This window comes from Dryobates pubescens, chromosome 4 (genome assembly GCF_014839835.1).
Source record: "Dryobates pubescens isolate bDryPub1 chromosome 4, bDryPub1.pri, whole genome shotgun sequence".
Classification (NCBI taxonomy): domain Eukaryota; kingdom Metazoa; phylum Chordata; class Aves; order Piciformes; family Picidae; genus Dryobates; species Dryobates pubescens.
Genome location: NC_071615.1, coordinates 2,316,400 through 2,331,960, shown reverse-complemented (window position 1 = coordinate 2,331,960; position 15,561 = coordinate 2,316,400). Strand labels below are relative to the sequence as shown.

The window sequence follows — 15,561 nt, the reverse complement described above, 5'->3', positions numbered from 1 at the left end:
TTTTGACGCTCCCCTCCGCCGGCGGCAGGCGGAGGCCGCGGCCCGCGGTGAGGGCGGCGATGGGCGCGGCGGCGGCGGCGGGCGGGCGCTCCGCGGGGCGCTGAGCGGGCGCTGAGCGGGCGCGGGGCGCGCCATGGCCGCCAAGGACAACCCTTGCAGGAAGTTCCAGGCCAATATCTTCAACAAGAGCAAGTGCCAGAACTGCTTCAAGCCCCGCGAGTCCCACCTGCTCAACGACGAGGACCTCAACCAGGTGGGACCTTCCTTCGCCCCAAAATTCGCCTTTTTTTTTTTTATTTAACCCCCAAAATCCTCCCCGGCGCCACGCCCCCTGCCCGCCCCCACGCATCCGGCCCAAGGGTGCCGTGGCTCTCCGTGGGATGTCTGCTGGACCCCACGTAGCCCTGGGTACCATGGACGGTGTAGAGCCCCATGGGTGCCAGATGGTACCCACAGGTACCTCGGGGTCTGCTTGGAGTCCTGTGAGTGGCCCTATGGATAAGCCAAGAGCCTGTGGATAGTGTCGGGTGCCATGAACATCCTAGGGTCCCACCGATGGCACGGGGTCCCATGGGTGCCTGCTGGTTCTGTGGTTAGCTCAGGCTCCCATGGGGTTCTCTGGGGTGTATGCCAGCCACACAGACATTGTAGAGACCCTGTGGGTGCTTGCTGCTCCTGTGAGTAGTGTGGGGTCATACGGGGTGCCTGCTGACCCCACAGACAGCACGGGGACTTACAGGTGTCCCTAAATTCCAGGGGGTGTACAGGAGACCCATGTGTTCTGTCTGATCCTGTAGCGTGTCCCATGGACTGCCTACTGGTCACACGGGCGGTATGTGGTCCCCGAAGGTGTCTGCTGACCCCACTCATAGGACAGGAACCTGCCATGGGCTGTTGAGGAGTCCTGTGGGTGCTCTCTGATCCCATAGGATGTTTGGCAATCCCTTGGGGTGCCTGGTAACCCCACAGATACCCAGGTGTCTCATGGGTCACTCAGCATCCCTGCAGGTGTCCGCTGGTCCTTTAGGCTGTGGCTCACTCTTGTGCCCCCTTCCCTGGGGCCTTACCCCTCTGCTGAGGCCTTTTGGGGTGATCCCAGCCGCTTTTGGGTTGCATGGCAGCAGGTGGAGGGGAATCTTGTGGGCTCCCTCGGAAGATCCTGAAAGTCCTGGGGAAAAACAGCTGCAAACAAAACATCTCCTCCTGGATGTGCCAGACGTGGCCCCCCTGCCCCCTGTTTTGCCAGGGGGTCGGGGAGGTGAGCGCTGCCCTGTCCCAGTGGGAGCCGAGTGCGGGCAGGCTGGGGGGGGGGGGCTGCCAGGCCTGGGTCCTTCCTTCTCCTCCTCCCAGGCCTGATACGGGCCCAGAGGCTCACCCGCGGCAGGAGATGTTTGGGGTGCGGGGGCCCGTCCGTGGTGCGGGGAGCAGGGCTGCCTCCCCTCCTCCCACACCTTTCTGGGCCAGGGCTGACATCCTCGCTCCCGATCCTATTATGGCAATGAGATCAGACATATTGCTGTGCTCGCTGGGGGGGCGGCGGAGGGGAAGGGGGGGCGGGGGGCATCATGAAATCTGAGGGCTAATATGGAAAAAATGTAACTGGAAAAAATGCCGTGGTGTGTGCGGGAAGGGGCGGGTGGTGGGGAGCCGTGCGGCCGTGCCCAGACAAAGGAGCCGTCCCGCAGGGGGGGCTTGGGAAGAGCGACCCCGTTCCGGGCTGACCCCTTCCCGCTGCCTGCTCTGGGGTTTTGCTGCCTCCTGGGTTTGATGATGTTGTAGTTTTACTGGGGGTGGGTTCAAAGCGTTGCGTCCTCCCCTCCGTAGTGCCTGCCTACCCCTGCCATGAGGGGTCCGTGGCCCTCCCTGGGCACCCAGAGCCGTGTTTCCAGCCAACCCCTTGTTTGCTTTGTTCCTGCTTGGGGTGCTGGCTGACCCTGGGGGGGCTGCCACTGTGACCAGCTCCTGTGAAGATGGGGGTCAAGACCCATCGTCAGCTGCGGGCCCTGTGTGGGGGGCACTGCTTGGGGAAACGGTGCAATCCTGTTCGGCTTCTTCCTTGCCGCTGGGCTGAAGTAATCCCACTTCCCCGAGAAGATGGTGGCTCCGGTAGCGTGTGCTGCACGCACGCACCCCCTGCCCCACCGCGCAGCCCCCCTTACGCCAAGGAACCCCTAGCTGGGGCTGGCCCGGTGCTTCCCCACCACCCTGCCCACCTCCCCTCCGGACTGATGCCTCTTGTTGGAGGAGGAGGTGGCCGAGTGCTGCAGCGAGGAGCCTGGCGCACCCAGGAATAACGGTTCATTTAACAGCTTTGATTCCTTTTTCCCACCCCCCCGTCCTTTTTATTTGATTGTTTGTTTTGTTTCGAGATTGGCTTGGGAAGTGTTGGGGGGGGGAGGGATCCTGCACCAGAGCATGAGGGCTAGGTGCTGAGTGTGTGTCTCCCCCACCCCCGGGCAGGGACAGTGTTGGTGATTAGCTAGAGTAAGGTTAGCGAAATCCTTTTGAGTCATCTGACCTTTCTACTTGGCTTGCGGGAAAGGTGAAGGTACTTCACACTTACGCACTCCTGTCTTTTTGGGGGGTTTTATTATGTAAAAATACCTGTGTGAGCGTTAGGAGCTGCCCCCTCCCTGCTTCCCGGGGGGCTCCGCGGGTGCCGGAGCTGCTCGGGGCAAAGACCGGTTCGTGTTTACAAAGAGGCACAAATATTTAGCGGCGGTAGTGGATTCCCAGCGTACTCGGGAAGAGAATTAGGAGTGGGGCTGGGAGGGAGGAGGGAAATCCAGCCCCAAAACATCAGGATTAATGAGCTGGAGCTCTCTAATAATAATCAGACTTGGCGCTTCCAACTTCAAAGGCTACGCGGGCGCTAAGTCCCTAATCCCGGGAGCGCAGCGTTCACGAGTTGTTTGTGTGCGTGGCTGTGCTGCCGGACAGGAGGACTCCGTGTGATCTGGGGTGGCTACGTGTGGTCCCACCACCTATTGGAGCCCTGGCTCTGTCCCTCTTTTGAGGCTGGAGTTGGAGGTGGCGTGCCCTTGACCCTCCCCAACCTGCTTTTTACCTTCTGAGATGCCTCACGGCATGGGAAAAACTGGGTCAGTCACAGTGTCTGCTTCCCCCACCCTGTTGGGAAAATCTGTTGCTGTGGGTCTGCCCCAGTGAACCCAAGTCCCAGTGTGGGTACTCGAAGCCTTGTGATCCTGTGTGGTGGCAGGATCTGGTCCCTGGCAGACACTGTGCTGTTGATGGCTCTGTCTTGGCTGCTCCACCCACCCGTCGCCAGCTCCCCCTGTGCTCTGCCCCTTTCCCAGCAAGGGAGAAATTCCCTTTTTGTGGGAATTCCCTCCTTCCTGGCATGGCATGCCTGCACTGGCACTGCGTGGTCCCATCTAACCTCTTGCAAACCTTGTGTGGAGGCCAGCTTTCCAGAGCCTGCCCCAGGAAGATGGATGATTCCCGAGGACCCTCTTTCTGTCTCCAGGAGAGAGCTGACCTGGCCAACATGACCCTGTTGCTGAGGAAGTCAGCTTCTGCAGGCTTGTGGACGTGTCCCTCTGGGGTCCCTGCTCCCCACGCCAGCTGGCCCAGGCTGAGCCATGCCTGTGCATACATGTCTTTGGTTCATAAGGAGGATGAAGCCCCCCCCAACATGATCAGGCTGGGAATTAACCTCAAAATCATACTTGGCCTGAATTGGAGGATGAGCAGAGTGCAAAGAAGTTGCTTTTAATTTTCTCCATGCTTGTGCTCTCTTGGGACATGGGGACTGGCACAGATAGAGGAATTTGAGGACATCTTTCCAGCTACCAGTGTCTATTTCTCTTTATTTTTTGAGATCATGGCATGGATACCCAGAGGACCACCCAGTTAGTAAATGGAACTTGCAGACTTTTCCCATTGCCTCCTCTTGCCCCAGCCCATGATACTCCTGCCCGGCTCCAGGAACGTGGTTGTTTCCATCCCTCCTCTGTTGGACATTATCACTTCCCTGCTGCTCTGGATGCCAAACAGCCAGCTGCCAGCAGTTCTGAGGCTAGAGAGTGTCAGTGTTGGGTCAGAGGCTTGGCTTTGCTCTGGGGCATTGCATCGATGGGGCTGTGGTGCCCTGGGTCAGGGTTGTATCCTGGCTCTGTGCATTGTCTGCAGGGTGGCACAGTGAGCAGCCATGTCCTAGACGTGCTTTTGCCTCCACCCACTGTTCCTTGGGGGAGGAAAAGCCCCCTCTTTCCTAGAAAGCAGCCCCCGTGCTTTCTTTCCCTGTGCTTGGCTGCTTGTATCATGCTGCAAAAATCTGCTTCTACTTGACTGATTCTTGGGACTGAACAGCAGGAGATTCTCTGCAAATGTCAAACTTGCCTCTGTCAGTGGCTGGAGTGGGCAGAGACTTGGGGGGGCATGGCCCAGAGGAGCTGGGGTGCGCAGGGGCATGGTGCCTGTCCCCAAAGGGGAGCATCCCACCCTTGGAGAGTGGTGTTCAGGCCATGGGTGCTCAGGAGGGACCTCAGATTGGATGTTGGGTTTGGGGAAGGGGCATGGCGGTGCCTTTGGGTGCTGAAGAGCTGTAGCCTTTGCACACTTACTCGCTGCTGGCTCCTCGCATGGCGCCGCACCTTATCTGCTCTGGCACCTGGGGAAGTGATAAATCCCCTCTCCAGCACTCTGGGGAGATGTTGTGGCTTCTCCCAGGCGCTGAGGGAGCCCCGTCGTGGGAGGCGGTTAGATACGCCTGCCCGCTGCGGGCTGCGCCGGGCCTCGGGGCTGCGCGAGGAGGGGCAGCCGAGCTCGCGCAGCCTGCGCCTTCCCAGTCCCATTTGCTGCTGCTGCTTGACAAATCGCCTTTGCACGCTGCAGCCGGCCTCTCCCAGCTCTTGCCCGAGCTGATGGCAGCCTTCGGACCCGAGCCCGGCCCCGGGGCCGGGGTATTTGCGGAAGGAGGCCACCTGCTTGCGCGGAGGGTGAAGCCAACCTTCCCCCTTCCTGTTCCTCCGGTCGCTCGGTCACTGCCCGCCCGGCAAACCGCCCAGGCAGCTCCTGGCTTTGGGCTGGGTGAGGGCTGCTGGTGTGCCGGGCATGGTGCCTGCCAGCCACCCTATGGCAGCGGCACCTTGTGCCCCGGGTCCAGTCTGTCGAGTCTGGTTTGGCCTCTCCCTGCGCGGTGAGATGTGTTGGTGGTGAGAAAGCTTGGCCTGGGTGATTTGGAGCTCTGGCAGCAGCCAGCTCTTACCTGTGCCATGCAAAGGTGTTTGTGCAGGAGAGCAGCAGGTTGATGGAGAACAGGCTGTCCTCATATGGTTGGGCCTGTACCCAGGAGCTGGCCAGGTCTTGGCCGGGAAAAAACCAGGGCCTCTCATTGTAAGAAAGACATTGAGGTGCTGGAGCAGGTCCAATAGAAGGGCAGCAAAGCTGGTGAAGGGTCTAGAGTAGCAAGTCTTATGAAGAGTGACTGAGGGAGCTGGGGTTGTTTAGCCTGGAGAAAAACAGGCTCAGGGAAGACCACCTTGTTCTCTGTAACTCCCTGAAGGGAGGTTGGAGCAAGTTAGGGTTTGGTCTGTTCTCCCAAATAACAAGTGATAAGAGGAAATGGAGTTAACCTCAGGTTGTGCAAGGGAGGTTTTAGGTTGGACATTAGGAACAGTTTCTTCCCCTAAAGGGCTGTCAAGGCCTGGAACAGGCTGCCCATGGCAGTGGTGGAGTCCCCATCCCTGGAGGGGTTGAAAAGCTGTGTAGGTGTGGTGCTGAGGGCCATGGTTTGATGGTGACCTGGCAGTGCTGGGTTAATAGTTGGACTCTGTGGTGTTAAAGGTCTTTTCCAACCAAAATGGTTCTCTAAGCACAGCTCAGGCTGAACCCAGGGGCAGTGAGCGGTCACTTGGATGTGGAGCTGGGGGGTGGAGAGAGCTCTCATGCCAGGAGCAGTTGTGGATGCCCACTGGCAGCACAGCAGCCTCCCACGCTGGGGTTTGGCCCTGCTGTGCCGCCTGTTGCCAAGTGGCATGCAGCGAGGGGAAACGGCACATGGGCAGGGAAACCGAGATGGAAGAGGCTTAACCACTGAGGCTGAGCTGCATCCCCAGCCCTTGGGATGGCTGCTGGAGCCTGGGTTTCCACAGTGCTGTCTGCAGAGCCTCCTGCTAGCTGGGGTCCTGGGTCTCCAGTGGTCCGTGTGGCATCCCCACTGGGAGCATGCAAAATGCTCAGTGATGTTTCTGTTCCTAGAGCTGTTCTGTGGGTAGGAAATCTGCTTGGTTAAGGCCTCCCATTCCCTCCCCAGACACCATGTCACCTTCCCCATTCCTGCAGTGTGAGGGCTGCTGCCACCTGCCCGGCGTTCTCTCTGGCTCCCAGATGTGCAAAACCAAGAGCAGAGCTGAAACCACCCAGACTTCCTCTCCTGAGGTTGCAGCTGGAGTGTTTGTGGTGGCTTTCCCCTTGAGCTGTGCCAGAAGTGGGTCTCTGTCTCTGGGGAGCCCCAGGTGGTTCAGGAGTCAGTGCCCAGGGGGTGATGACCTTACTGTTCCCACTCTGAGGCCATGCTCTCCACTGGGTTTAGTTGTGACCCAGTTGTGTTTCCCTGAGTGCAGGGCACAGCAAGTGGTGCTGCTGCTTGCAGAGAGGCTCTGTGGGTGAATGCTGGGACTGACCCCCAGAAGGTGGTGGGACAGAAGTTACCATGAGCTCACGCACAGCCTGGGCCAGGCGGGGGGCACTGCATTCTCACAGGGCTGCTGGAAGCCTGGTACCACTTTCCTGGTACTGGGAGCTCTCTGCACTCTGTGTTGGAGGCAGAGGCTGAAGCTGTGCTGTAATGGTCCATTTCCCCCCCCCCCCTCTCGGTTGCCAAGCCCGAACAAAACAAGCCCTGCCTCCACCCGAGACAGGCTGATTACGTCTGCCAGCAGCCTAAACAGATTATCCCTCCTGCCACGCGCTCTGAGCCAGGAGTCTCTCCCAGAGATGGATTCAGACTTCCCTCAGAGCTCAGAGGAGTGGATGTGGACTGACTCTGGGGGCATCTTCAGTCTGCCTGGGCATCCCAGCACCCCAGTGAGGATGTGGAAACTCTGCCACGGGGCTGAGTCTGGACCTGAAAAGGAGATGTGGGTGCCAGCAAAGCTTTCCTGTTCCACCATGTGCAATGAGCTGCTGTGGGCTAGTGTGTGGCAGGCACAGTGCTGCCAAGCATTCTGCTTGCCTGGCTGGTTTGTATGGGGCAGGAAGAGGTGAAGGTACCACCAACATCCACATGGACTTGCAGATGTGGTGCTGAGGGATATGGTTTAGTGGTGAACTTGGCCATGCTGGGTTAAGTGATTGGATTCAGTGGTCCTAAACATATTTTCCAAGCAGTGATTCTATGAAACACAGCAGGTGTGAAAGCCTGTCCAAGGGGCACACTGGTTGGTGTCACAGTCCACCTCTGTGGTGGACATCCTTTGAGCCCAGTTCCCCCAGCTGCTGGGAGTCACGTTCTCAGGACTGATAGAGCTGGTTGAGGTGGTTTGTCCGTGCCTGGGCAGCATCAGGCTGACAGCTTTGTGTAAACTGAGCTGGGGCCACTTCCTTCTCTACTTCCTTCCACCCTTGGTGCTGCCTGTGCTGGCCTGGGATGCGAGCTGGAGGCAGTGTCCTCTCCTTGATGCCGGAGCAGGGCAAGGGACAGATGCAGTGGCTGGGGCAGAGCCCAGAGAGGCAGGTGAGGGGCTGTGAAGCAGCCACAGCAGAGCTCAGGTGGCAGGGCCAGGCAGGATCAGAGGTGGGATGGAATACCTGGGCGCTCCCAGAGGTGTGACAGGAAGTGGAGTGGTGACGTGGGGACATTTTTGCCTGAATCAGCCTCTGCTGGTCCCACGGGAAGGGATGGCACAGGGCACTGTAGGGCTGCAGCCTGGCCACACCTCTCACACGGTGATGCTCCTGGCAGGCACTGTGGCTGTATCACCTTTTTTGGGTGGCAGGGCAGTGGCTTCAGCACCTCCCGACTGGGGCTGCGGCGAGTGATTGGCTTTGTCACCAGGAGCCCTGCTGGAGGAACCGGCTCTCCTCTTCCTGCCTGCCCTACCGGCGTCACCCCACTCCACCCCAGACAGGGATGCATTGTGCTGCTGACAGCTGCCCTCCCCTCTGCTTCCCACCTTGGTGCCATCTGGAAAAAGCAAAGGCACCCAGTGCCTAAGCATCCCACGTGGCTGCTCCGTGTGGGGAAGCCACCTGGAGCTGCCCTTTGGGCACCGCTGGAGCTCGCAGGAGGCAGACGGGGCTCTGCGTGCTCAAAAGGCATCCTGGGGACCTGGAGGCTGCTCTCCCACCATCCATTAATGTGAGGTTGGGCAGATCTGTGTGGACAGGGGAAGCTTTTGCTCTGAGCTCTTGCTCAGTGCTGGGCATTGACTTTTCCTCCTGTTGCTGAGCTCTGTGGAGGAAGCCAAGCCGGTGTGAAGTGACGTGTGGCTCTGTTTCCATCCTGGTTGTGGGGACGCTCCCCTGGGCCTGCCTCCCACAGCAGCATCCAGCAGCTTTATTTTAAACCTTGCTTCAGCAGAGCTGTTCCAGTGCAGGTGGGATGGGTTTATTTTAGGCACTTTGTGTACCTAATTCCTGTCCCTTTTCATTTAGGCTTGTCCCTCTCTGGTCATTTGCTTGGTTTTAGCAGTAGGCTGTTTTGGTTTGGCTCTATAAAGCGCTGCTGTGTGTTCGTCTGCTGGTGGGTGGAATGGGGCTGCCCACGCTGGCTGCCTCTAATTCCTACCTTTCAGCTATTTTGGTTTCAGTGTCTGAAAGTGGACAACACTGCCAAAATAAGTGGAGCCCACCAGTGCTTTTCTGTGCTGCTGGTGAAGAAATGACAGTGCCCTGTGCGAAGGGTGTGGATTTCAGGTGCATCGGAGATGCTCAGCTGAGCCAAAATTGGAGTGGTTGAGGGTAAAAAAAGGTCTGCTGAGGGGTGTGAGCCAGACTGAGATAGGGCTGGGCTTCATGCCTGTCATACTGCTCTGGGGCTGCTTGCTGCTGACCCTGCTGATGGTGTCCCCTGTCTGGGTTTCAGTTACTTCATCCTAGACCGGGCTTTGCCGCACTGGGGCTGTGTGAGGCTGGATGCTGCTGCTGTGCAGTGGGGTGGTTGGAGCAGTGTGGCATGGACCTGCCAGGAGAGCTGCAGTGCTGTGGCTTGTGTCAGGGAGAGATTTTGCTCATGGGGCTTTGTTGAGTTGAGCACCCAGCCACATCTAGGGGGATGGAGTTGGGGCAGGCTCTGCAAGCAGGTTGGCTGCTCATAGTGTTGGCCTCCTTGAAGTGCTGCCTTGGTGTGGCAGTGCCAAGTGTGGGCTGTGGCCTCCCTTCTCCACCATCCCCTTCCTTCTTCCTGGATGGTGGAGGCTACTGGCAATACCTTCTCAGGCACCACAGCCAGCTGCTCAGTGCTCCCCAGGACTGCCTCATGGGAATTTGGGAGTACCCCTGCCGCGCCACAGGGACCTGTTGAAGGCCCTTCCCAGCTCTCTGCTGGGCCAGCTTCACTGAGTTCCGTGCAGTCTTGCTTTCCCCGCTGTGAAAGAGAGGAGGAGTTTGGGAAAGGCCATTGCACAGCAGCTCTGCCCAGGCCCCAGAGCCGGTCACGGCCACACTCTGGCGCGGTGGGAGCGGTGGGAGCCCCCGTTCCAAAGTCCTCGTTCCGCGTGGGCGCAGTTGCGTCACGGGCACCTTTGGGTGGGGGCACAGGGCGGGGTGTGCTGGGGGAGTGGCAGAGCACAACTCACCCCATGAGGCGCTGGCAGTGTGGGTGGCACGGGGCTGGGCGCGGAGCAGGTGCCGGGGCAGCGTGGGGGCCATGGGCGAGCAGGGAGCCGGCACCCAGGTGAGCAGGGTGGGGGCAGTGGGGGGCCAGGGGCTCCTCGCTGAAGCCAGAGAGGGCTGCGGTGCCAGCAGGGCACCCGGTGTGGGGGAGGCTTGTGGTGGCTGTGGGAACAGGCGGGTGCAGGAGTGCCCTGGGAGGGAGAGCAGCAGCTCCCCAAAGCTGAATCCCACTGGCAGTGCTCTGTTTCCATTGGATTCAGTCCCCTTTAGGAAGAGGGAAGGAAGGAAGGTCTCCAATCGTGTTTGGCCAGCTGCTGGGAGAGCAACACCTAGAGCTGCTCTGTCACATTGGGGGGGGGCAGGGGGGGAGTGGATAAGAGATTTTGTTATTTTTCACTTTATAAACAGCCAAAGGGCTCCTCCAGCTTGTTTCCAGTTTGCTTACTCAGTGCTTCATGCATTTGACAGTTTCTGGTGCATAGGCACTTTTCTTCTATTGTTTGCAGGGATTTTTCCAGAGGGGGAAACTTCTTTTTTTTTTTTAACTTAACATTACAAAACCACAGAAGCTGGCAGGAGGGATCTGGGGGAGGTATCAGATTGGAAACAGTTTGAAACTTTAAGGAACCCAAAAAAAAAAAAAAAAAGAAGAGAAAAAGGACTGGAAGCAACAAGATTAACCAAATCATCTTAAGAGGGGCTGGGAGCTTGTGTCCTTGTCTCTGTGTGGCTGGACCAGGGGTAGTTTCGTGGTGGAAAGCAACATCCTTGGAGCCAGGGGCTCCTGAAGCTGGGTCTGCCCTGGGTTTCCTCCCTCTTGGGGCTGTCCTGATGCCTCCATGGAGCTGCCTCAGCAGTGTGGCAATGCCTCACCAGCCTTGCACCAGGATTTGGCCCCAGCCCATGCCAGGAATGGGGTTGGCTAATAGTTTGCAGCTTGACAGGCAGCAGGAGTGGTGCTTATAGGACGCTGTGAAGACATGCCTGGGTGCCCATCCCATCACACTGGCAGTGTGGGGCTGCTTCGTGTCAGCCTTTTCTGTGCCCCAGCCGCTGCTCCCGAGAGCCTGGGTGCTTGGCTGTTGCACTGATGAAGGGCAGTGCTGTAAGGCACTTCTTTCCAGGTATTCTTTCCCTTTCTCTTCCCAGCTGGCTGAAGGGGCTGTTTTCCCTCTGCCTGGCTCTGACCTTCCTGCATGCCCAGCCGTGGGGAGGAGCAGGAGCAGGCTGGCAGGGGCCACCCCTGCGGGGAAAGGGCTGTTGGATGTGCACGGCAGGGAGGCAGCTGTGAGCTGGAGAGCTGCCAGTAATGGGTAGTTTTTCCTCTCTTAATTAACAAAAGGCAAACATGGAGCTGCTCTCCTTTGGAGTGTGCTTTTGCTTTGGAGCAGAGGCACGCTGCTGATGGCGAGGGGAAGAGCTGTCAGTGAGGACAGGCTTTGCAGCTTGGCACTGCCCAGGGGGCTGCTGCTCTCGGCATGGTGCCAGGCAGAGGCAGCTGAGTTTGGTGTTTGGGGCTGGAGTTTTGCCACCTCCTGAGTCTTTGTCTCAGTCCAATTTGCAGAGTCCCAGTTTGCTGTGTATAGCACCACGAGTTTCCATCCAGCTTCGTGTTCCCCACCCTGGCAGGGCTGAATTTGCCTGCATGCAGGAGCCTGAACTCACACAGCTGTCTTCATGCCAGGGGCTGTTGCAGTTTCCAGTGTTCCCCAGCCACTGCTTCCCTGTGGTGCTGCTGGTGCACTGTGAGCCAGTTTCCTCTGCTCCTCATGTGTTTCTCTGCTGTTTCTTTGCAGGCCAAACCCATTTACGGTGGCTGGCTGCTGCTGGCCCCGGAAGGAACGGACTTTGACAACCCTGTCCATCGCTCCCGGGTAAGTGGAGCGTAGTCCTCTGCCTGTGCCGCGGGTGGGGGCTGCAGGAGGAGTGGCAGGGGCCTGGCCCTGCCCACAAAGGCCCCAGGAGTGCTGCAGGCTCCTCCATGCATCCATCTCCTTGTGCAAACCAGGAAGCTGGGAGGTGTTTCCTGCAGCAAGGCTTGAATGCCTTCTCCAGGATGCCAAGTCTCCCATACTGGACAGCAGTCTGGGACACTCCAGGTGCTAGCTGGGTTCAGTACAGCTGTATTGCCTGCTGCTATTGCTCTTTGATGTCTTCATGCTGCTTTGGTTGGGCTCTGGTTGGCCTGACACCTGCCAAGCTGATGGGAAGGTTCTCAGCCCACTGGGGTGTGGGCTGTCTGTCTCTGAGCTCTGCTGGGACCATCAGCAAGGCACTCTGTTTCCCTTTGCTGCTTGGAAACTACTTTATTGCCTGCAGCCCAGCACAAGCATGCCTAGGGCTCTGGAGGGAGGCTGCATCCCATCCCCTAATGTGGATAGCCCTATGTGGCCCTGCAGCAAGGCAGGGGCTGAGAGGTGATGCCTGTCTGCTGTAACCCCACTGAAGGGGTGCCCCACAGCATGGGGCACTCAGCTTTTGCCCCAAGGGATTTGCTCCTCCTGCCTTCCAGACACAGCAGCATCATGTGGGGTCACAGCATCCCTCACTTCCCTGCCTTGGGGGTGTAGTGAGGCCCAGAAGAACATGGCCAGGCTGATGTCCTCTCACTGCTGGCTTGGGAAGAGGACTCCCACCATACCTCCAGGCTGCTCTTCCAGGGAGCTTGCTGCTGATGCTGTCAGGCCAGGACTGTCTTGTGTGTGGGAGGGATGGCAACGGTCTGTGAAGCCTCTGTCACGCAGCCAAAGTGCTCTCAGAGCTGTTAGTAATAAAACTCTCTCTCAAGTGAAGAAGAGCTGAGCTCTGAGTTCAGCCTGGGGGATATGGATCATTATTTGGGGTCACAGCTTGTCACAGGCTTGCTGGCCCACCACTAAGGGGACATGGGGCTTGGGTCCCTCCTGGAATGGAGGCTGCCTGTTGAGCTTGGGTATGTGGAGGTCCACAGGGTCCTCAGTACTTTTGCTTGTCCCTGAGCACCTTGGACTTTGCCTGAAGGGCTGAGAAAAGCAAGATAAGAATTGCTGCACTGGGGCTATGAATCTGGGACCTTTTTTATTTCATCCTGCTGAACCAGTTTTTGCTCTTGGCTGGAAACAACCTGGCACACATTGGGGGGGAAAGGCAGTTTTCCAGCCAGATCAGTTCTCCAATCTGGTTTGCTGTGCAGCTGCAAAAGCAGCAGTGCCAGCATGGTGCCAGGTGAGGCAGGATGGCCTGGGCAGTGCCACCTCCACAGTGCAGCCACCATCCACATTTGAGTTCATGCACTGCTGGGGACATACAGCATGATGCTCTGCCAGCCTGGTGATCTCTCCCACCAAGTGCTGTAATAGGTCACACAGGATGAAGCAGGAGGATCCTTCTGGTGTCCTGCAGGTCTTGAGTCTCTTGCAGAGCAGTGATGGGGCTTGCGGGTGCCCTTTGGGAGCAGGAGGAACAAAGTCCTTGTTCCAGCCTAGGATTTGAGGTCGTTGTATGGTTAAATGAAGGCAGCTTAAGGTCTGCCTGAGTGCAGAAAGGAGCAAGGTGGGAAGTCAACCCCAGATCAGCCTCTTCTTGGGTGCCCATGAAGCCAGGCAGTAAATCAGCACTGAGCAGTGTGGGCTGGTGTGAGCAGACCTGCAGCAGAGCCCAGCCAGATGGCCTGGCAGAGTCTTGCTCTGCAAAAGCCACAACTCCCCAAGCTGGATGGGTTTGGAGCATGAGGGGCTGAGCAGAAACACTTCTGCAGTGTTCATCACCTATTAGGAAGAGTCCCCCCAGTCCTGCAGGGTTCCTCTACTCTTTTGGCAGCTGTCTTCTGGTGCTCCCCAAGCCTCTGCCCTGTTGCCACAAGTCTCTTTGCCCCAGAGTGGTTTTGGTGCCCTTTCTTTGCCCCAGCTTCGTGGTGTTCAGCTCTGGTGTCCCTGGTGAAGGCCCAGGGGCTGGTGGGTGCTGTGGGACTCACCCTGCTCTCTTCTCTTGCAGAAATGGCAGCGTCGCTTCTTCATCCTCTACGAGCACGGGCTGCTGCGCTACGCCCTGGACGAGATGGTGAGCGCTGCCCAGGGCGGCTGTGGGGCTCTCTTAGGCCTGGGGCCATCAGCTGGGGCCACCTCCAGCCTGGGGTGATGCTCCTGGGATGTGACCTGGGGAGGTCTCTGCCAAGCAGGGGAAGAGTTGTGCTTGCTGGGTTTGAGTTAATGCCAGGGTGGCTTCGTGTGGGAGCTTGGTGGACAGCCTGGGGAGGATGGGGGTGGGTGTGTGGGAGGGGTGGGGAGGATGGGGGTGGGTGTGTGGGAAGGGTCCTGCTTGGTGTGGGATTGATCAGGTGCCAACAGATCCTGTGCTGGCAGGGAGCTCTGGGAGTCCCCACGGTCTTCCCCTTTCCTTTCTGCCTGCTTCCTCATTGCCATCTGGGACTGGTGGTAGTGAATTGCTTTGGCACTGCCTGGGCAGGAGGCCCTTCCTAGACATGCCCATGGAAAGTAGGTCAGCTGGAATGCCATCCCACTGCTTGCCCACCCTGGAGCTGTGGCATGGCACCAGCACTGCTCCCCTCAGTAGAACAGAGCAGGGAGTTGAAGGAAAGACTAAAGTGGGGCTTGATGAGCCCAGGGGGGTCAGCCCTCCCCTGACCACCCAGGGCAGCTGATTCGTCCTCCTGGCTCCGGCAAGCCCGTGGGAGGCTGCCCGAGCTTGAGCGTGCGGTGTGGTGCTGATTCTCCCACCCAGGCAAATCCCAAGTGGGGCTCACTGGGCTGTGGGACAGGGATGTGTGGGTACCTGTGTCTGTGGTGGGTAGGCAGCCTGCAGGGGTGATCTGCCTCGGCCCTCCTGTGAGGGCAGCAGGCGAGGGGCAGGGCAGCGGCGGCAGGGCAGCGGCGGCAGGGCAGCGGCGGCAGGGCAGCGGCGGCAGCGCTGCTCCAGCTTCCTGCCTTGTTTGTTTGTGTATTTCCTTGGGGTTCATCCAAGTGTCCTAAATAATTGAAATGTCTCTGCTAGGAGCACTGGGGACTTCTAATGTATTTTTAGTGTCTTGGCAACTTGGCTGTGCACTGGGCTGGTGGTTCATATCCTGCACCACCAGGAGAGGGGCATGTGGCTGGCTGGAGTGGGAAGGTGTCCCAGGCCGAGGTGGAGGGGCAGGGATGGTGGGAAATGCAATTTTAAATGGGGGGGGTTGCTGCTGTGTATCTTGAGGAGGTTGATCTGCCACAGCCATAGTTGGAGGAGGTAGTCACAGCTCCCTCCTCCTCCTCAGGGTCTGACACATGGTGTAAAAACATCCTCCTGACCTTTCTGTGGGTACAGCCCTGCGTGGGATCCACACTGCTGTTTGCCCCAGCTCTGCTGAAGGTGATGCCTGGGCACAGCCTCCTCTTGGCATGGGATCATCCCCTGCTGTGCTGGCTAGGCTGGGACAGGAGGAAAAATCACTGAGCAGGAGGAAATGGGGATAGGGGAGGTGAGGAGCCAGCCCTGTGCCTACTACCTCTCTGGCATTGCTGGCTGGGGGTGCTGGGGGATGCTGGCTTCTCCCCCAAGGTGCTTGCCTTTTGTGGCTCTCCATCCCTCCAGCTGTGCCACCTCCTCATGTCCCACCACCTCTGTGGGCCAAGATGGAGTAACTAGGCTGGAGCCTCACCCAGGAGGTGCCTCTCCCACTTTGAAGCCCATGCAGGCATGATCTACCCCCAGCTGCTCCCCCTGGGAGCTGGGTGGGTGTCCCCTGGGGGCCTCAACAGAGGGGTAGCCTCCAGAGCACGCTGGGAGCTG

General features: G+C 58.6%; 1 protein-coding gene across 6 annotated transcripts in view; it reads left to right on the top strand.

Annotated features, from left to right (window-relative positions):
* The window catches only part of MPRIP (myosin phosphatase Rho interacting protein), an 81,105-nt gene continuing 65,544 nt past the window's right edge, over positions 1–15,561 (top strand). For 3 of the 6 annotated variants that reach the window (XM_054180294.1, XM_054180296.1, XM_054180295.1), the window contains exons 1-3: positions 2–253; positions 11,595–11,672; positions 13,771–13,836. In XM_054180294.1, the coding sequence (XP_054036269.1) occupies positions 134–253; positions 11,595–11,672; positions 13,771–13,836 (264 nt within the window). In that variant the 5' untranslated portion in view covers positions 2–133. Of the gene's footprint in view, positions 254–11,594; positions 11,673–13,770; positions 13,837–15,561 lie in introns of all 6 variants that reach the window. The other 3 variants (XM_054180297.1, XM_054180298.1, XM_054180293.1) reach the window with 2 other exon arrangements.